This window comes from Microcaecilia unicolor, unplaced genomic scaffold, assembly GCF_901765095.1.
Source record: "Microcaecilia unicolor unplaced genomic scaffold, aMicUni1.1, whole genome shotgun sequence".
Taxonomy (NCBI): domain Eukaryota; kingdom Metazoa; phylum Chordata; class Amphibia; order Gymnophiona; family Siphonopidae; genus Microcaecilia; species Microcaecilia unicolor.
The window spans coordinates 68,591-90,763 of NW_021963379.1; the positions used below are offsets into that span (position 1 = coordinate 68,591).

Consider the following 22,173-nt stretch of genomic DNA (forward strand, 5'->3'; position numbering starts at 1 on the left):
AGTGTCCATGTATGCCAACTGCTGTTATGGCTCACAGGTCTGTATATATTTGTAATCATTGAACACCTCCAGCCAGCCAGTAGTACCAAATAGTGCTCATATAAATAAGCTTAAGTGCCTCTTTGTTATTCACTGATTTTTCATTGATTGAATGAAAGCATAGATATCTAGGCACAGGAATATCAATGTGTACTACTGTTCAAAAAATTCAAAAATTAAACATTATTGCAATAAATAAGCAAATAATGCACAAAATCCACTTAACTTGAGAGCTCCAAGCGCTATCTAGTATCTTCTACGGCTGGAGCTCATCGGGTTTCACCTTGACATTGTGAAACCTCATTGGCAACTCCGATAATGTTGTAAGCCCGACAGGACCCTGTTTCGCGGTCTCTTGCTTTGTCAAGGGCATAAATTTCTGAAAAACGGAGAAAAACTTATTAGTATTAATAACAACTTAGCTAACGCTTACTTGCTATAAACACCTGGCGTCAGGACTCACTGCAACAATGACTAATGTCGGTATATCGCCAATCCAAAATGGCGTTGGCGTTGTAGTTATATCTCTTATAGGCTCCACCCCTTGAGGTCACGTCATGAACAGCTGATCGTGTAGATGAATGAAATTAAAAGAAACAGTTCCAATGTAGATGAGCATTCAAGCCCTGAGGCTCTACTGTGTTCAAACGAAAAATCCATTGAGTTTCTTTCTGTAACAATAGTCTATTAATGTTGCCTCCACGAGCATTAGGCATAATACAGTCAATCACCATGCATCTTAAAGATTCAATCGAGTGCTGATTCAAAATGCAATGTTGGACAAGCGGAGCTCCAATAGTACGGGCAGAAATTCTAGATCTATGTTCAACCATTCTTGCATTCAAGGATCTAATTGGATTTACCAATGTATATCTTATCGCATGGACATCTAATGTAATAAATAATGTGAGTAGTACGGCAGGTCGTTTGATGTTTAAGTTGAACTGTCTGACCATTATGGTGGAAGCTGGCTGTCTCGATAGTCATTGGGCATGTTTTGCATCCATTTCTATTACATTTTTGTGACTGCCATGCATGTTGAGCCCAGTGGTTGTAAAATCTGGCAAATCAGCCAGACTTAAAATTTCACTAAGGTTGCGTGCACGAGGAGAAAGCCATCCTCAAGCGGCAATTTTCGAAAAATGGGATGGGCACGCATGATATCCCAGTGCTGTTTGATAATGTGTGTAGCGGCTTCTCCTCCTTGTACATATCTCATAATAAAGGTCATCATAGGATCTTCTTGTGGATCTGTGTCATATTCTGTAAGAGCAAGTCGCGGTTCACATATTTGGCCCTCGTGTAAGCTTTATTCAAAACTGCTTTAGGATAGTTTCGTTGTAGTAGTTTAGAGCTAAATGTGTGGGCTTGCTGGCGGAATTCCGATTCATCTGTACAGATCCGTTGAATCGTAAAAATTGTGAGAACGGCAAACTTTGGCGGAGGGTTTTAGGATGACAGCTACCATATTCTAGGATAGAATTCCTATCTGTAGATTTGGTATATACCTTAGTTTGAAAACCACTGTCCCTCAAAGTGATTTCTACATCAAGGAAATGAATGTTGTTATCTGAAAAAGTCACAGTGAACTGAATCCGAGGATGACAATTGTTTAACCATGTTTGAAAATCTATTAGTTTCGCTGGCAGTACCCTTCCAAAGTCCGGCTGATTTGCCAGATTTACAACCACTGGCTCAACATGCATGGCAGTCACAAAAAATGTAATAGAAATGGATGCAAAACATGCCCAATGACTATCGAGACAGCCAGCTTCCACCATAATGGTCAGACAGTTCAACTTAACATCAAACGACCTGCCGTACTACTCACATTATTTATTACATTAGATGTCCATGCGATAAGATATACATTGGTAAATCCAATAGATCCTTGAATGCAAGAATGGTTGAACATAGATCTAGAATTTCTGCCCGTACTATTGGAGCTCCGCTGTCCAACATTGCATTTTGAATCAGCACTCGATTGAATCTTTAAGATGCATGGTGATTGACTGTATTATGCCTAATGCTCGTGGAGGCAACATTAATAGACTATTGTTACAGAAAGAAACTCAATGGATTTTTCGTTTGAACACAGTAGAGCCTCAGGGCTTGAATGCTCATCTACATTGGAACTGTTTCTTTTAATTTTCATTCATCTACACGATCAGCTGTTCATGACGTGACCTCAAGGGGTGGAGCCTATAAGAGATATAACTACAACGCCAACGCCATTTTGGATTGGCGATATACCGACATTAGTCATTGTTGCAGTGAGTCCTGACGCCAGGTGTTTATAGCAAGTAAGCGTTAGCTAAGTTGTTATTAATACTAATAAGTTTTTCTCCGTTTTTCAGAAATTTATGCCCTTGACAAAGCAAGAGACCGCGAAAACAGGGTCCTGTCGGGCTTACAACATTATCGGAGTTGCCAATGAGGTTTCACAATGTCAAGGTGAAACCCGATGAGCTCCAGCCGTAGAAGATACTAGATAGCGCTTGGAGCTCTCAAGTTAAGTGGATTTTGTGCATTATTTGCTTATTTATTGCAATAATGTTTAATTTTTGAATTTTTTTGAACAGTAGTACACATTGATATTCCTGTGCCTAGATATCTATGCTTTCATTCAATCAATGAAAAATCAGTGAATAACAAAGAGGCACTTAAGCTATTTTATATGAGCACTATTTGGTACTACTGGCTGGCTGGAGGTGTTCAATGATTACAAATATATACAGACCTGTGAGCCATAACAGCAGTTGGCATACATGGACACTCTGGATGTTATGAGATAACCTCTTCAGTCGTTAGATTTTTTATTGCAATACATTTACTTTGTCTAGTTATTGTTGTGTATTTCTACAAATTATTGTTGGACAAGGTTTAGCCATTAGTTTTGTTTTTTTGAATTTTTGTAACCTAGAAATAAGCAGTGGATTTTCCTAAGTGCATTTTAATAATGGCTAATGGACTTTTCTTTTAGGAAATTAGCCAAACCTTTTTTAAACCCTGCTAAGCTAACTGCTTTTACCATATTCTCTGGCAATGAATTCCAGAGTTACACATTGAGTGAAGAAATATTTTCTACAGTTTGTTTTAAATTTACTACTTAGTAACTTCATTGCGTGTCCCCTAGTCCTAGTAGTTTTTTGGAAAGAGATTTACGTCTACCCGTTTCACTCCGCTCAGTATTTTATAGACTTCTATCATATCTCCCATCAGCTGTCTTCTCCAAACTGAAGAGCCCTAGCCTCTTTAACCTTTCCTCATAGGGAAATCGTCCCAACCCCTTTATCACTTTTGTTGCCTTTTTCTGTACCTTTTCTAATTCTGCTATATCTTTTTGGAGATGCAGTGACAAAAATTGCACACAATATTCAAGGTGCAATCGTACCATTGAGTGATACAAAGATATAATATTCTCAGTTTTATTCTCCATTCCTTTCTTAATAATTCCTAAAATTCTATTTGCTTTCTGAGACACTGCTACACACTGAGCGGAGAGTTTCAGCGTATTATCAACAATAACACATAAATCCTTTCCTGGACGGTGACTCCTAATGTGGAACCTTGCATCATGTAGATATAATTTGGGTTCCTCTTTCCCACATGCATAACTTTGCACTTGCTCACATTAAATACCATCTGCCATTTGGATGCCCAGTTTCATAAGGTCCCCTTGCAATTTAACCACTTTGAATAACTTGCGCTGTCAATTTTCAGCAACATTATCTGGATGGTGCCGAGGCAGAGCGTGGGCAAAGTAGCTAGTTATCAAGAAAGCTGTGATATGTCCTAACTTTGTATGGATAGTTATCTGGACAGCGGTCTGAATACCGCCGCAATGTCAACCACAATGTTTAAACATTGGCTGTATGTTCTTATTCTGAGAAAGAAGAAGGGATTGTAGAAATGAGCAGTTGCTTTGGATGGGCAGACTGGATAGGCTGTATAGATTTCATCTACTGTAATTTTCTCTCTTTATTACAGGAATGATCCTGTCTTTAACCTGTAGGATTATGCCATTATCTGTATTATGTATCATTATCACTACAGGGTACCATCTCATGCTGGAAGTAATATTTTGGATTTAGCTAGGGTTACCATATGTCCAGATTTCCCTGGACATGTCCTCTTTTTGAGGACATGTCTGGGGCGTCTGGTGGGTTTTGCCTGCCTGCCTGTTTGTCCGGATTTCTGGACAAACGGGCGGGCGGGCGGCACTGTGGGTCTCCCCTCCCCTCCCCTTACTTACTATCTGCCCTGGTGGTCTAGTGACCTCTTTGGGGCAGGAAAGAGCCCCCTCTTTCCTGTCCAGAGTGCTGTCTGCCCTTGCCTGCATCCTTCTCAGTCTCGGCTCGGGATTCAAAATGGCTGCCAAGAGTTGAAGCGGCCTTGGGAGATTTCAACTCTCGGCGGCCATTTTGAATCCCGAGCCAATACTGAGAAGGATGCAGGGCAAGGCAGTGCTCCAGACAGAAAGAGGGGGCTCTTTCCTGCCCGAAGAGGTCACTAGACCACCAGGGCAGTAGATAGTAAGTAAGGGGAGGGGAATATATGAGAAGGGGGAGGGGAGGGTGACGGGGGGCGGGGGTGGGGAATATGTGGCCTGGGGGGAAGGGAATGTGACAGGGGTGGAGATCCGAAAGGGACATGGGGGGGCGGGGGGGGGCGGGGGGCGTGACATGTGTCCTCTTTTTCAGAGGACAAAAAATGGTAACCCTAGATTTAGCTCATGTCTTTTCAATAGTAACTCAAGGTGAATTACATTCAGGTACAGTAGCACTAGAGAGTTAAGCGACTTGCCCAATGATCACAAAGGAGCCACAGTGAGATTTGAATATTGGCTTCCCTGGCTACTCCTTCATTCCCTTCTGACCCCTGTTGGAAGCAAAAATACCTCCTCTCTCCAACCAAAAATCCCACATCAAATATCCCTCTCTGTTGTGCCTTTGCTCTCATTTCAGGTGGGGGATAGTTCACCCTGATGGTTGAACTTCAGGAAAGACTGTGAGCAATGGCTTTTTCTTTTTAGGGGTTTTCATATTCCCCAATCTTAAAGCTAAAAAGTGGGGCCAGCGTTAAGTAGGAATAACAGGGATGGCCTCCCTATGCTCCTAGAGGCTCAGTGCTTAACTGAATCAGCTTTGCAACCAGTGGCTGATCAAAAGTTAAAGCTTATTTTCCCTTTCAATCTCCTTCTCTCTCTCCTCCCGGCTCTCCCCCTTAGAAATCATGCTTCCCAGCACTGATGCTCTATACTCCTCCCGCCACACTACAGGCCAGCCCTTACATCTCTTCCCTCTCACTCCCCCTTGCCCTTTGGTTTTACGCTTCTCAAAGGGATAGCACCATTTTATTTTCAGCTTCACCTACTCACATATGTTATGTGGAGGAGTGGCCTAGTGGTTAGGGTGGTGGACTTTGGTCCTGCAGAACTGAGTTCAATTCCCATCACAGGCAGCTCCTTGTGACTCGGGGCAAGTCACTTAAACCCTCCATTGCCTGCTGCATTGAGCCTGCCATGAGTGGGAAAGAGCCAGGGTACAAATGTAACAAAAATACATAAAATAAAATGTGGGGGTGGGTCCTGCAGTAGCACCAATTTTTCCAAGCCAACCTCAATTACAGTCATATTAACAGAGGAGAGATGACTAGAAGGATCATTCATTTAACATTTTAAGTCCTGGGCGGTGGGGGTCCCCACCAAACTGGTCCACACAGGGCTGTGCAATTGCTAAGGCTGGCCCTGTCAAAAAGCACCTTGTATTGCTGGAAGAAAAAAGAGGATAGGGTGTTGGAAGAGTACCATATATACTCAAGTATAAACCAAGAATTTTTGGCCCCAAAAAAAATCAAAAATTGCATCCCCTCCCCTGTGATCTTCAACATTCCTCCCCTTCCCTCCTCCCCCCTCCCCTGTGCTGCCCAACATTCCTCCCCCCCTTCCCTCCCTCTTCTGGGCTGGCCGATGCTGTCCCAAAAAGGATTGTGCTGGGTCCATGCAGGGCCTTCAGCATCTATGCTTGCTCAAGGCCTGCTGACTCTTGCCCCTTAAAACTTCCTGTTATGGAAGGGGCAGGAGCCAGCAGACTTTGAGCATGCAAGGATGCTCAAGGCCCCTCACCAGTCCACCGTGATTGTTTTTATGTCAGCTTTGGCCAACTCAGGAGAGGGAGGGTAAAGAGAAGAAAGATGGACATCACAGGGAGGGGGGAAATGCCAGACATCCTGGGGGAGGGGGGAAGGTGAGGAATGCCGGAATATAAGTCCTTGGTTTATATTTGAGTTAACATTTTCCTCCCTTTTTTAGGGGAAAATGTTCTCAGTTTATATTCCGATGGGTTTATAGTCGAGTATATATGGTATATAAATTCACCATCAGTACATTCTGAAATTAGAGCAAAACTATGAAAGCCAGGCAATGTGCCCTAACAGAGTGACGTCAATTCTAGATGAAGGTGTGCCGCCAATGCTCAACAAGATACAATAGGCCATATTTATTTTAGTTCAGTTTGGCCATTTCTATCCCACTTCTATCTCCTGACAGGGGGTTCAAGGCATTTTGCAAAAGTAAAACAATCGTAAAAATACTTCACTAATACAGAAGTCTCCTGACTAAAATAGATTTATAAAACCTTTTTCCCCTCAGGCTCAGAAGAGGGAACACCCTGCCATATCAGGTCCCAAGAGTAAATGAGAAAAGTTCTAATCAACTTACCCACACTGTACCCCGCGAGCAAGAATCCTGCTGATCCGGACAACACCTGGAAATCTTGCTTTTGGGTTTTGTGAACAATCAGGGCAATGCGAGTTATCTAAAAATAGAGACAATAAAGATTAAACCATTCATAACATTATAGCAGCTGGTAGACTCCTCTGCACTGTCCAATCCTCTGACAGTATAAAGTTCTTGGAATTTCTTGGAATGTTCATAATTCTATTTGCAAAATCTCAAAGCTAACAATTGAAACACACTTATTCTACATGCAGTGCTGCTTTCATACTAAGGGGTGACTGGAAAGCAAGGACCATGCCAAGTTTCCAAGTTTATTAAGTGATTGCTAAGTTGTTTACAGTGCTAATACAATAATACAGATGTAGGAATAGTGTGTAGAGAAAAGACTTGGTGGTGAGGGAAAGAAGTAAGGAAAGAGGGAAGAACTACAATTTGTGATAGAAAAAGTAAGGAGAGTAATAAGGGAAGGGGAAGAGGCGATAAGTGTTATAGCCTGCAGGATCATGCTGAGAATCGTCTCACAGAACACCCTGTATGAAAAGGGTGGAAATTATTGAGAGTTTTAAGTAAAGATGGTTAAATTTTAAAAAGTTTTCAAATCAGATCTGAATTTGTCTAAAGAGGTCTGTGTTTGCAGAGAGAGGGGCAATGCATGCCAGAAGGTAGGGCCTGTAATGGAGAAGAGAGAGTGACAAGTGGTATCATACTTAGTCTGAAAGAAGGGACTACCAAGCGTCGTGGTTGTGATGACCTGAGGGCATGAAGTGAAGAATATGGTATCAGTAAACGGGATAGAAAGAGCGCAAAGCCTGTGCTTTGAATGTTAAAAACCAGTAAAAGGATTTTATAAGTTATTCTGTCAGAAAGAGTCAGCTTTTAGGAACGGAGTGGCATGCTTGAATTTCCTGGTTCCAGTTATTACTTTGTATCAATTGTAAACCCTGCAGTTCTTTTGTTTTAAGGCCTTTGTACAGCGTGTTGCAGTAGTCTACTTGACTAAGAACAAAAGAATGAATAAGAATCTGAAGAGTTGAGTGCTGAAGAAGAGGTCTGACTAATCTTATCATGCATAGTTTAAAAAAAAAACAGCACTGGACTACAGATGAGATCCAAGGGTGAAAACTAAGTGTGCTTTCCAGTATAACTCCCAGTATCCATAGGAAAGGCACTGGGAGAACCTGGATGCCACAAAGAAGGATTGGAGATGAAAGTGTCATATCAACTGGCTCAGAAAATAATAAAGCCTTAGATTTATTGGGACTTAGCTTCAGTCTATTGTCAGTCAGCCAGTTCGCAATTTGTGATATTCTGTCATTGATATTATGAATGTCCTGCATGATGGAAGAATCAAAAGAAAAAAGGATCTGAATGTCATCTGCATATATGTACGCTGTAAAACCTATGGATTGGATGGATTGTAGTGGCACCATAAAGATGTTAAAAAGTGGCGATGCCATAATCAGATGAGTATGGACCCAAGGATATGCCACAATCAGATGAGTATGGACCCAAGGCGACTCTGGATCTGAGGACACTGGGATCAGAGGTCTCGCATTGATGACAGAAGTGTGGTCAGCACCTCATGGATGAGGCGATTAGCCCCTGCTTCTAATAGCATAGAGTCGAGAATGCGGCAAGCAATCCCAATCATGCGCTCCCAAACTCCTCCCATATTCGAAGCATGGGGGGGGTTGAATATCCACGTGCAGTGGTGGTCGTTCAGGTATTTTTCGATAGCTGGTGCGTTGATCTTCTCTGAGTGTATTTTCAGCTCTTTGCAAGTGCTTATGAAATTAGATCCACAATCAGAGCGAATCTGCTTGGCTGGGCCGCGGATTGAGAGGAACCTTCTGAGAGCTTTTATGAAGCTCGAAGTGTCCAACGACTTTGATGTGGACATATATTCTGGTACCTTACTGTATGTTTTCTGGATGTCAGATATGATTGAAACTAATCATACACTAATCCTATAATTCCAATGTCATATAACTGTTGTAGTAAGATGGAGTGATCTACAAGATCAAATGCAGCTGAAAGATTTAAAGAAAGAAGGAATACTGATGTAGTTTGACCAAGATAATAATAAATAGCTGTGGTGATACCTTTTAATGTCATTTCTGTGCTGTGATGTTTTCTGAAGCCAGTCTGGTTCAGTTGGAGGACATTTATCTTATCAATGAAGTCATTACGCTGAGAGAGGACAATATTTTCAAGGATCTTAATCATGAATGGAAGATTGGCGATCGGATGATAATTAGAACATGTAGTGGAGGGTTGTGAGTGATCTTTGGACAATAATAAATGTCTTCCAATGCTCAGGGTCAATAGCCCTGTGAAAGATTATCTGTGATCATGAGGTGAATATAGGGGCCTAGCAGAATGAAGAAACACTTAATGATTTTAGAGGGATTAGGGTCATGAAGTGCTGGGCTTCACTGTTTTTACGACTGCTGTAACCATAGGAAGGGAGGGGATCTTAAAGCTGATTAAGGAGCTACTGAGGGAGTTATGAGTGGTTAGGTCTGGAAATAAACTGTCCGAATTAGTGGTAGCATTTAAGTAGGATTACCATATGGCTCCAGAAAAAGGAGGACAGATTGAGCCAGTCTGGGTTTTATTTCCATTGCTGTCAATGGAAGCAAAACCCGGACTGGATCAATGTGTCCTCCTTTTTCTGGAGCCATATGGTAACCCTACATTTAAGGAGTCTTGAAAAGATATCAATTTTTCTGAAAAAAAACGTAGCTAGCTCCTGAGCTGATAGAAGGACAGTTCAGGAGTCAAAGGAAATGAAATGTTTTGTAAGAGATTTAAGAATGGCATAGATAAAAGGCTGAAGTATTGAGAGTCCTAGTTATCCATTTTGTGTAGTATTTCCTCTTAGCCTCCAAAATAGAGGATTTACATACTTGTGCATTTTCTTTGTAAGCAAGGAGGGAGGTAACAGTGCAATGGCGCCTCCACTGGCGTTTAGTGTGACGGAGTTGGCGTTTCAGGAGTTTTAATTCTGGTTTGTACCAAGAAGCACAGGTGAGAAATTGGAACCACTTTATCATAGGCTTTCTTGAGGGCGATATCCCAACACGAAGCCTGATCAGACAGAGGAAGTCCAAAAAAGGCGTCATAATCTAATTCAGGGTTTGTTTGAGAAATTCAGATGTCAGCTTACTAAGATCTCAATAATTATAAGTCTGAGCTGGTTGTTTCAGAGATGCTTGGATGTGGCACAAGAAAAGGTGATTAGACAGTGATCAGTCCATGGCAAGAATCAAGGGTGTGAACTGCAGTGTGTGTAGGCTTGTCAATAGGTTGGATCAGGCTTAGATCTGAGATAAGTCTAATGAGATCAGGTAAGGTGCGGTGAGATCATCAAAGTGTATATTAAAGTCTCCTAGGGTAAAAGGGTTGCAGCCATGCCAGCAGTGGTCAGTGAGTATATGCTACAGAAGCTGAAAGGAATGAGCAGGAGGGAAAGGGAAATGGGACTTGATATACCGCCTTTCTGAGGTTTTTGCAACTACATCCAAAGCAGTTTACATATATTCAGGTACTTATTTTGTACCAGGGGCAATGGAGGGTTAAGTGACTTGCCCAGGGTCACAAGGAGCTGCAGTGGCAATCGAACTCAGTTCCCCAGGATCAAAGTCTACTGCACTAACCACTAGGCTACTCCTCCACCAGGAGGGTGATAAAGGAGAAGGAAGTGTATGGCAGGTGTAGTCTGAAGGTGAAAGGTAAGGATTCTAGAGAGGAATGAGAGTGAGAGGGTAATAGCTTAACCCTATATCGAGTTTAATAGAGTACTGCAAGGCCCCAACCTTTCCAAGCTTGGCTTCTTTTTATATGACCTTGATTGATAAGGCCCCCAATCGCCCTAAGTATTTCAAGTTGTTAAGGATTTGACTTCTTTTACATCCTCGACTTTATATCTGTTGTAGCGCTATAGAAATGCTAAATAGTAGTAGTACTTGGCCACCTTTAAATCTAGACTGAAAGCCCACCTCTTTAACATTGCTTTTGACTCGTAACCACTTGTAACCACTCGCCTCCACCTACCCTCCTCTCTTCCTTCCCGTTCACATTAATTGATTTGATTTGCTTATTTTATTTTTTTTAATTTTTTGTCTATTAGATTGTAAGCTCTTTGAGCAGGGACTGTCTTTCTTCTATGTTTGTGCAGCGCTGCGTACGCCTTGTAGCGCTATAGAAATGCTAAATAGTAGTAGTAGTAGTAGTAGCATACTTTAACTGCTCCTGCTTTTGCTGCTCATTTCTCAGGGAAGATCGATGCTCTTCTTACCGGTTTTCCAGCTTCCTCTCCACCTTATCCTTACCATCTCAGTCTTCTGTTTCTACCCCTCCTGCTGTTACCCCAGTCCTCCCCAGCTTATTCCATCGTTGGTCTTCTTTTAACCTTCTTTCGCTCACTTCTACTGAGTGTATATTTTCTAAGTCTCATAAAACAACCTGTCTTCTTGACCCCGTTCAGTTCCTATGGCTATCATTCTCTTCTCATGCATTATTGCCTTTGATTCTGAATATTTTATATTTATTTAGCTTTTGCTCACACCTTTTTCAGTAGTAGCTCAAGGTGAGTCGTTCTTCGGGTATCATTCCTTCCGAATGGAAATCAACTCTTGTCAAACCAGTGCTTCAGGTTTAATCACTACCTCCACACACACCAGCAGGACTTCTTTAGAAAGCTTACACCCTTAGAAGAACTTTTGTACCAAGGACATAAGGGAAGGGGATTGGTTGCAGCTTTGTATAAGATCATTGGGGGTAAAACTGGGGGGGGGGGGTTCCATATAGGCAACAGTGATGACAGGAAGATGCAGGGAAGCCAAAAGCTAATCTGCACTGGGCAGCAGTTAGAACCTGAACAGCAGTGGCAAGACTGCATCAGACCTCCAAGAAGCAACTGGGGAGGGGGACCTGCATGGCATAAGCATAGGGAGGATGGATGACTTGAACAATAGCTTGCTAGTTTGGGTGGCTGTATAGATTACTTTGGTAATAAGACATTAAAGGGGACGGGTGTTGGGACTGTGTGTTGGTGCTGTGAGAATCATAGAGGAAGATGAGAAAGCCTGAGATGTTCTACCAGTGCAAGTGATAAGCAGCAGTTCGTCACCACATTCTGAGCATGCTGGGAACTGATAATACAGGCGGATATTAAGAAAGGGGGTTGAACGATACATAAGTATGTAAATTTTGCCATACAGGGACAGACCAAAGGTCCATCAGCCCCGTATCCTGTTTCCAACAGTGGCAAATCCAGGTCACTACCATTCTGCAGTTCATAAGTATTGCCATACTGGGACAGATTGAAAGTTCATCAAGCCCAGCATCCTGTTTCCAACAGCGGCAAATCCAGGTCACAAGTACCTGGCATGATCCCAGAACAGTAAAACAGATTTTAGGTTGCTTATCCTAGGAATAAGCAGTGGATTTTCCCAAGTCCATCCTAATAATGTCTTATGGACAATGCGAGTCAACTTGAAAGTCAGATGTTGATGCCTCATTTTTTTTTTAACAAAAAAAAGATTTATGGGGTCAATATTTAGCTGGTAGTGGTAAGTGGCTGGTGCGAGCTGAACTAAACCATGGCTCCCGGTACTGAATATCCAGGTATGTCGACCAGCCCAAAAGTTAATCAAGCACCAGCTGATATTCAGACCAGTGCCTAGATAACTTGCTGAATAACAGTAGCTTACCAAGGGCGGGGCAGTGGGGCCCTGGGTTCAGGCAGCAAGGGGGTGAATGGACCATTCACACAGCCCTGCCCCCCTCTGACATTACTTCCTGTTCCGGGGGCCATGCGACTGCTCCGTGCACCCCTTTGCTAGGAAGAAGGGTGGTGCGTGTGACATGCTGGGGGGGGGGGGCTCAGCGGCAACCCACCCCGGGTGACAACCAAACTATGTATCACTGCCAAATAAAGTTAGGACAGCTAAACTGCCACTCTGCCTCCGTCCTGTCCTTAACCTAGCTGGTTAGGCGATGTCTGGTTAGTGGACATATTCAGTGGCACTAACCAGTTAAATGCCACTAAATATTTATTTTATTTATTGCATTTGTATCCCACATTCCCCCACCTATTTGCAGGTGCCAGCTCACTCAGTGGAGTTTAACCAGGCAGGAGCTTCTTCTACCCACTGTATATGCCTTCCTATGCTTAGGCCTGTTCCTAAGGGCTAGGCCTAAGGCCTGTACTTTGCTCAGTTTGGTTCTCACATGTTAGCCTACTAACTCAGCATCTTGTGTAACAATCATTGCTTTCTCAGGAACTGACACTTCATAACATTTAGTTTGCAGCTGAGTATGTTTTTCATATAAGGTGGATGTAACCTTGGCAGTTGCTGACAGGCTGAGGACACAGTGTGAGAGCTAAGGGAGATAGACAGAGAGAGGACACAAGAGTATTGTTCTGGCTATGCACGCAGAACTGACACAGAACTCATAAGCAATTAACCAATGGCCACCGACTGTTCACATGCAAACACATCAGGAGAGACTGATAGAATACATGACCTATCCATATATGGTATAAGGCTACCTAATGGTTCTGGTTTATGGGAAATCACATGATTTCTGGGAAAATGTAACTTGTAACAGTATATATGTGATGTCCGGGGCAGTATTAGCTGAGCAGACCTTGTCTTTCAGGATGTGCACTGCTGATTGGCAACCTGCTCCAGGGAGAGAACTATTTTTTGTATTTAGCTCTGTAAGATATCCATAAGGATAATAACTGATTGCGCCTAACTGAGCCTAAGTTCTCTGTCTTATTATTTTTGTGCTTTCCCCTCCCTGCGAGGGCTAAGGAAGGGAGAAAATAAATCACACCACCTAAATCCTTTTGAATATTCACCACTGTGTCCTGGTGAGCTCATCCTTACCTAGTGGTTTGATGCTGAACACCGACACCCATTGATTGGTTTTGTGTTAATTAATCCAGCAGCAGAAAGGTGTCTGTACGTGTGAAAACAGTCTTGTCGCCACCATAGCTAAACTGTGCTCTGTTCAGCACTGCTCACTGTACACTAGAACGGACATTTCTAATGCCCTACGGAGCCACAGCATTTCTTGCCTAATGAATTCCACTGAAATCGGGCTAAAAATCAGACCCATCTGCAGTGTCTCTCAAAGTCAGCAGATTTGCTTAGGTTCTTCACGTGCAGTACAGAATTACAATTGCCTCTTTTTTTTTACAAAAGAATTTCAGTTACAAACAAATTATAAAGGAAAACAAGCAGTTATATCAAAGAATACAAAAGAAAAAAGTAATACTAATCAGGAATTAACATTCCTACTTAACATTAGACTTCACCAGGGAGAAAACAAAATCAATATACCAAAGGAAGATGGTCTAAGTGCAAGAAATAAGTAACGAAGTATCATGAGTAGTCCCAGCTGAAAACTATTAAAGGTCCAGTTAAACTAAGGCTTCGATATTCCAACAGCACCAGCCCCCCTTGCCCTCCAAAAAGAAAAGTTGTGAAGGATCATAGAATATATATTTAGAATTATCTAAAGAAACAGAACATTTACAGGGATAACATAATTGAAACTTTGCTCCCACAGGAAGGACTTGGGGGCGAAAGGACAAAAATCTTGTTCTCCTAGTCTGAGTCCATCTACAAACATCTGGAAAAATTGAAATTTTCCCACCCATAAAAGCACATCCATTAACACAAAAGAATAATCGAAGTAGTTCTTCTTTATCTTGCCTGAAAACAAAGGAAACAATCAAAGTAGATCTCTCAATAGGTTCTTCAACTGAACTCTCCAATAGAGCAGAAATATCAAGACTATCTGATGAAACATTCTCCAATTCACATGCCCCTCCTTGGAATTTCGCAGGCATAGATCTTATGGAGTGGTGGATAGGCAGATTCAGAATATTTCAAACAATTCCTTAGGAGAGATTGTCAATACTTTAGGAAAACTTCAAAAATTCTCATTTTTGACAAGTATAATTACCAAGATTTTCAAGTTTCCTCTGAAACATCAGTCTATCTTGTTGAACAGACGATTGAGATTGTTTTAGTTGATTCATTTGAGAAGAAATATCTTCAATCTTAGCCTTTGAGCCAATGAACAGTCCAACTTCAAAATATTCTCTGTGTTGCTTTGTACCGAAGGACTTAAACCAGCACATAGAATCCAATGCTGTCCATATCGCATCCAAAGTTATATGAGCAGATCTTTGCAACGGGGGTAGGAACAATGTCTCATTCCCCCAGCTTGATAGCTCCTTCGCCGCTTGAGGTGAAACCTTCTGCAAAAGCAGAGTCAGACATCATTGATGCTCAACTCAAGCTACAGAGGCTGAGCCCCGCCCACAGGGATAGGCAACAATGCTTTGACACTGTGCCTCAACTCCTCTGCTGCTCGGTGCAAGAGGCGGAACTGGATCGGCAGGGATGAGCATTGCTCCTGAGGTCAGGGCTCTTCCCTATGCCCTGACCTGTCGGTTCGCCCATCATAACTGAGAAAAAGACAGTAGTCTCCATCTGGCGAAATAGACTCACAGTCTGCGAATCGGCAGGGATCTGCTGCTGTTTAGCCCTCCTCTTAGGCCTCAAAGAAACAGACAGAGGATAAGTAAAAGGAAAATTCCCTCAGAGTTCCCAGGAAAGAGATAATGGTTGAACCAACTCATAGGCCATCTTGCTTCCAGCCCTGAGAATGGTAGAACTCTCTGATGTGTTCTGCCCTTCTGACATACATTTCCTTTGGGGGCAGAACACGTCAGAGGGTTCTACCACTGTCAGGGCTGGAAGAGGCTCCTGTGGGAGGGCCCAGCCACGCATATTCGTTTTAAACTGTTGTATCTGCTACCGGTCTATACCACTGTTGCACTCTGCTGGTTGATAAAGAAGGTAAAGAGCAGGAGGCGATCAAACAGGAAGGGAGGGAGGTGCTGGATGGGTCCAGAGGGTAGCAGGCAACAGGGACCAGGAGGGCAGATGACAAATCATGTGCTCAATATTTTGGCACCTGTGGCGCTCTCCATTCTGACACCTAAAGGGAGCTTATATTCTTCAGAAGCACAGGATTTACTTACATCTCCTCCACTATCCTTGAGCCCTACGATATTGGGATGCTGGGATAGGGCAATAATAGCATCCACAGGCAGCTCCAAGCTCGTGTTTCCAGGTACACTGTAGAGAACCACTGGCACTGGAGACATATCTGCCACCTGAAGAGCAAAAAGGGACAGGGTTCAGCATAACCATCAAAGAAGGAGACCTTTGAAAACCATATTGTGTTCTCAGCTCCCTGAAGAGGAAGAGCCCTGACTGTCACACAAGCAATAATAGAAGACAAAAGCAGAGACTAATAGACAATTCACCACTGGAGTCCAACAGTCTTTATTATATCAGAGATAACGACCCGACACAGGCCGTGTTTCGACGCTAAAAAGCGTCTGCATCAGGGGTCAATAAATACACCAAGTAATGAATGCAAAACGAAGAGTCCTACTTGTATATGTGTTGTCAACTCACTGATCACGTAGCACCAAACAGAATATGCTGGATACAAACTATCATTTGCTCTGATAGTTTGTATCCAGCATATTCTGTTTGGTGGGGAATAAATCAACATAAAAATATAAAAATTTAATGAAGTAAATCGAGGTAAATCTTTGGATGTTGTAAGCAGAGAGCTTTGAGTATGTCAGGTGTCCTTTGTTTGACTTGATATCTCTGTATTTGAGTAAGGATGTTTTCCACTTCAGAGCCCATTGTTTTGTATTAATGTTTAATAAAGACTTCATACAAATAATAAAAAAAAAGAAAATAGAGGTTCATGGTGCCTTAGGAGCTCTTTTACTAAGCCGCATAAGTGTCTACGCATGCCAAAACGGAGTTACTGCCCGGCTACCACGTGATTCTTGCGGTAATTTCATTTTTGGCATGCGTCCTGTCCTATATTTTTAGCTATAAGCTATACAGTTTTACTGCAGGTATACTGCACTATTTCCCATTCCCCATCTCTCTTTTCCTATCAGTCACATGAAGGAATTTCTGGCTGGTCACATGCTTTGATGGGGTCTCATGTTGCTAAGGCAACTCAGATACCTGGTATATCCTGTTATGAAAATACGTTACTGAGAAGAGGAATAGCAAGGACCAATTGCAAGCTTCCAGCACATATGAAAGTCCCAATTACAAGTCTCCAGCCCATATGCAGCACCTATGATTGGCCCAGGGTAGAGGAGAGGTGGATGCTCACCACAGCCTATAAAACCACGCTGCAGACAAAGGAACTCTGAAAAACTAGGCTTGGAGAGAGAGTTTCAGATCCATCCAATGGCCTATGCTTTTCCCCAAGGGGTCTGCTCCCTCCCCTTCATACCTGGTAGAATCTAATTTATTTTCTTTTTCTCTTTCTGTGACCTTTGTATGAGGAACAAACGTTCTTCCTTCTTTTTCTTCTTTATCTAATTAGTCTAATTACTTATAATTACCAGAGGTACTGATGTTAGATTTTCTAAGTTTGTTATACTTGAAACTGATGTCTGATGCTGTGTTGGTGGGTGAGTAATTAAAGACAATTAATTCTCTCTAATTCCTGTACAATTTTTTCTATAATATTTGATAGAATTCGTGTTTTAGCGAATAGCAAACCAAATTGCGCAGCCTAGTACAGTCCGATACACGCATCCGAAAAATTATTTTCAGATGTGCGTATCGGACCCGCACCAAATGGCATTTGATGCGCAGTCATTACTGCCCGGTTACCGCGTGAGACTTACGCGCAACAATTTTGATTTTGCCACACATCCATTTTTGAAAAAAAATTTTTTAAACGGTATTTTTTGCAGACGTGCTGAAAAATGGATCTGCGCGCGCCCAAAACATGCACCTACACTACTGTAGGCCATTTTTCAGCACACCTTAGTAAAAGGACCCCTTAGTTTCCCTCCCCAGTATAGACAGAGGACCATAGCTGAAGCAGGAGTAAAAGGAAGCTAGCTAGCCAAAAAAAAAAATCAATCCTTTTATCTATCACCACAGAGCATCCAACAACATTGATCTGAGAGCGAGATGACAGGCAGGCTGTTGCATAAGTGAGATGAATCAGTGTTCATCTCTGAGTTTTTATGTCCAATTTACCAGTATCACTGCAGTCATATATCACAGCCAAGCTTTCAACTTACCTATTTTCATTAGTGAATTTAATTTTCAGCCTTAAAATATCAATAAGGTACTAGCAAACCTTAAAAAAATAAAATAATGCTTTTCAGCTGGAATAAAGGGTCTGATGATTCAGTCCCAAACGCTGTCTTGCCAACATCCCCTCTTCAGGGGACAGACTCATAGGCGATCGGTGGCCCAACTGTTTGGGGAGGCTAAAGGGGTGGGGTTAGGGGGTGGGGCCAGGGGCGGGGTTTACATCCATAATTGTCTGACAACACTCATGTCTAATTCTACCATCATGATCTAGTCCCGTCCCTATAGGCTACGGGATCTTGCTTCTAGCCAGTTTCTCCCATTTTTAATCCATTTCCATCTTCCTCCATGGCATTTTAAGCTGTCCCTTTTCTGTCACAACCTGGCCCCCAAAGATACACCACATTCGGCATTTCTTTTCCACCTCACCACCATAGGTTCGGGTTTTCATTGTATTTGTATTATTTTTTTGCCCGCCCGCGCCCTCACCACTATGTGTTTTCTTTATCCTTCTGTCTCTTTGCCTGAAGGCCACTTTCCTTCCACTTCCCGCCTTGCTTTTGCCTTTTCCCTCCAAGATGGAGACGCTACCGCTAGTAGGCTAGCTAAAAGGCGGGATTTTAGATGTGCGCTCGAGCCAGCCGAGTCTGGCGCCATAGGAGGTGTGGACCGGGCCCCCCAAAAATAAGGGGCGGGGCTAAATGTCATGCGTGAGCGGCTGGTGAGTGAGAGGTGTTTTCCCCGCTCTCTTGGGAGCGCAGCCCCGCTGCCAGTTGAGTCCATTCGGTACTGGGAGAGGAGGAAGGGGCAGAGGATGTTTTAAGAGTTGATTGCTTTTTTTCCCCCTTAAAGCACATCAATGCATATCACACCTGAATAACGCACGCCAACCTTATTACAGCTTGCTTCGGGGCTTCTCGGCCTGACGGCATGACGTGCCCCGCCTCCTCTGACCAGCCTTCTTACTTCAGCGAGGGCTGCACGCATCATAAGGAAGACTGGTCAGAGGAGGCGGGGCACGTCATGCCGTCAGGCCGAGCAGCCCTGAAGCAAGCTGTAATAAGGTTGGCATGCTGCTACCGGCAGCGAGAGAGAGAGAGACGTTTGGGGCTTGCGGCTGGGGAGGCTTAGCCTCCCCAAGCCTCTTATACCGGGCGCCTATGGACAGACTCCCTCTCATTTGGCCAAAGTGCATTTTCATTTGCCCTCTATTTCCATCCCAAACTCTCCCCTATTCTGATGCATTTCAAGAAAGACCCTGCTTTCCATCACAAATCTCCCTTCAAACAGCCAGGCAAATGCATTCTAAAGAAAAAGATGAGAAACTCTCTTTCAATGTGCTTTATTTAAAGCCAAAATAATAGAGAATTTCTCTCACCTCTCAGGTTCACTGTGACTGTACAGAAAGGTGTTGTGTGATTAAAGACGATTGTTTTTTAGTTTTACCTTTCATTGGGCCTCCTGCCTGAGAAATATTCATGTTTAACACAAAACTGAGTCTTATCATTGACATCCGCTTTTACTAGGTGTCCAATCCAGTACTTGCCCACTGATGGGTGGATGCTTTGTAAAATTAATTGATACTCAGCAAAAACAGATACATACGACACTTCTGAAAGAAGCTTCTGCTTTGGAAGTGCCGTCCAATCTATAACGCTTAGCAAATGTATACAATGAAGACCACGTTGCTACCTTTTAAGTATCATTGGACGCTACCACCTGGAGTTCAGCCCACAAAACTGCTACACCTCTATTAAAATGAACTCTCAAGCTTTTCAGAGGCTGCTTATTCTTAAGAATATAGGCTGAAGAAATTAACACAAACACATTAACATAGACTTCTGTCCAGTATGAGACATATTAGTCCTTAACGACGATGACCCAAATGCAACTATTACCTTAGTGTAATGGTGAATGAGTGCTGCACTGGTCATGCTTCCACGATAGTAGCACGGTGTGACAACCAGCACTGCATCCGCTCCCGCTTGAGCCATGAGGTTGGTCATCTCAACAGTGGCTTGTGTGGCTTGGAGAGGAGTGAGAGAAACAAATGTCATATGTAATGTAGCACTGAGCGAGACTGCCACTGGGGGTCATGGCAGCCATTTTGGGACTGGAGCCGGCACGGGCAGGATGTTCCTACCCTTACCGACTCCAATTTCAAAATGGCTGCCACAACCTCCAGTGGCAATCTCATGAGAATGGAAGTCACAACAGCCATTCTGACTGAGGAAGACGGCAATGGCAGGAGCGAGTGAGGATCGCTCCTGCCTCAACTCTCCACTAGACCAACAGGACTGTATGGTAGTCTCACGGGCAGCTTCCTCAGTACAGGGGGCAGGAAAGAGAAAGGAAGTGAACACTCTTTTGGTTTGGGGGGGGGGGAGGAGGAGGAGAAACACCAAAGGGGAGGGAGGGAAGGAAAAGAAAGGGAGGGGAGGAATGTAGGACACCATGGGGGAGGGGAGGAGAGAAAACCTTGAATATAAACCCTTGGTTTATACTAAAGTTAACATTTCCCACCCCACCCCCTTTTTTAGGGGAAAAATATTCCCCTAAAATGGTTTATATTCAGATGGGTTTATATTCAAGTATATACGGTAATCATGTGCTGCATGAAAAGTAGTTTTTTAAAATTTGTTTTCAATCTGCTGGTTATTATTTTCATGGAATGTCCTCTTGTTTTAGTGTTGCTTGAAAGGTTAGAACAAATGCTCCCATGAGTGGAAGGAATGGTGGTGATGTGTGTGTGTGTGTGTGTGTGTGTGTGTGTGTGTGTGTGTGTGTGTGTGTGTGTGTGTGTGTGTGTGTGTGTGTGTGTGTGTGTGTGTGGTGGTGGTGGTGGTGGTGGTGGTGGGGGGGGGGGGGGGGGGGTAATCAGACCCTGAAAGATGCTGAAAGCTGTACAGTAGCAATTCAAATAGTGGGCACACAATTTTTGGTAATGCAGAATTTCAAAATGTAATGAAAATAATCTAGCTGCAAAATGTAATGCTTGCTAAGTTGTACCACAGCAAACATTCAGCTGAATCTCAGGAAAACAGAGGTTTTCTGGAGAGAAACATGATTGACGAGTGAAAGCAGCTGTTTATTCCTTGTTAGTTTCCATATGTTTAGATCTGCAGCAATTTAAAAAAAATATCAAACATATAAATGGCGAGTGACCTTACTCACTCGCAAATGCGCAGTAGAGACTTCCCTCTCTGTCCCGCCCCCCGCGTCAATACGTGATGACGGGGGCGGGACAGAGAGGGAAACTGCGCGAAGGGGAGGGAGGGAACCACCGACGTCGCTACCGCTCCCCCCCCCGAGGTCGCCACTACCGCCGCCCCCTCCACCCGGCCCGAGCACTCTCTTTGGTATTGAATTTACATCGCCAACACACAGCAGGCAGATCACACGAGGGCGGGACACAGGCAGAGAAGGAAGGCCAACGGGAGCTCTGCTGATCTGCGTGCTGTTGCTGCGTTTCGGCGACATAAGTTCAATAGCGAAGAGAGGGCACGGGCCGGGTGGAGGGGTGGTGGCGACGACTCCGGGGGGGGAGGGGGCCCTGCAGCAGCGAGGAGAGGGGGCCTTGGAAAAACCCCATATTAGCCCGTTTTAACGGGCTCAACGGCTAGTATATATATATAAATCTCCCTGCATCTCTTCCAGGGTACATTCAGGAGTAAATGTGTGCTGTCACAGGATGCTCAATTCAGCAGAAAGGCTTCTTTGACCCCATCCTGGAGAAAGGCTGGGGAGAATATTTGTGGACCAAAAAGATCTGCCACTTACATTCACAACCTGATCCAGCCAGAAGAAGCTTCTCTTTTGGAACTGCCTGGCGCACTCTGTGGACCACCTCTACCCTTTCCTCTCTTGTCAGGTAGGCATATTCTCCATTGGACCCCTGCACCACGAAGCCTGGGAAAAGAGATTAAGAGGGCAATTCTATAAGCAGGTACCTCCTTTTAGGTGCTCCAATGCCACATGGTAAAAGGCAGTGCATTTTTTCTAGCAAAAAAGGTGCCAGTACTCAAATGTTAGGCCACCTTTCAAGGTGGGGTGATCACTGAGGGACCTACCTCCTGCAACCAGTCACAGAATCTATGACAAGGCAGAATTGGTGTGTAGAGCCTGAGCTCTCTCATTAAAACTTGGGGTCCATGGGTCAATTTTATCAGACAATGGAAAAGGTGCCAGTACTCAGTACCCCCCAAATAC

General features: G+C 43.5%; 1 protein-coding gene across 1 annotated transcript in view; it reads right to left on the reverse strand.

Annotated features, from left to right (window-relative positions):
* The window catches only part of LOC115459261 (4-hydroxy-2-oxoglutarate aldolase, mitochondrial-like), a gene marked incomplete at its 5' end in the record, with an annotated part of 30,103 nt that extends 8,226 nt beyond the window's left edge, over window positions 1–21,877 (reverse strand). Inside the window, 4 exon segments of the mRNA XM_030189113.1 lie at window positions 6,761–6,857; window positions 15,852–15,986; window positions 19,863–19,990; window positions 21,745–21,877. Of these exon segments, the coding sequence (XP_030044973.1) occupies window positions 6,761–6,857; window positions 15,852–15,986; window positions 19,863–19,990; window positions 21,745–21,877 (493 nt within the window).
* Between the last annotated feature and the right edge of the window lie 296 nt (window positions 21,878–22,173).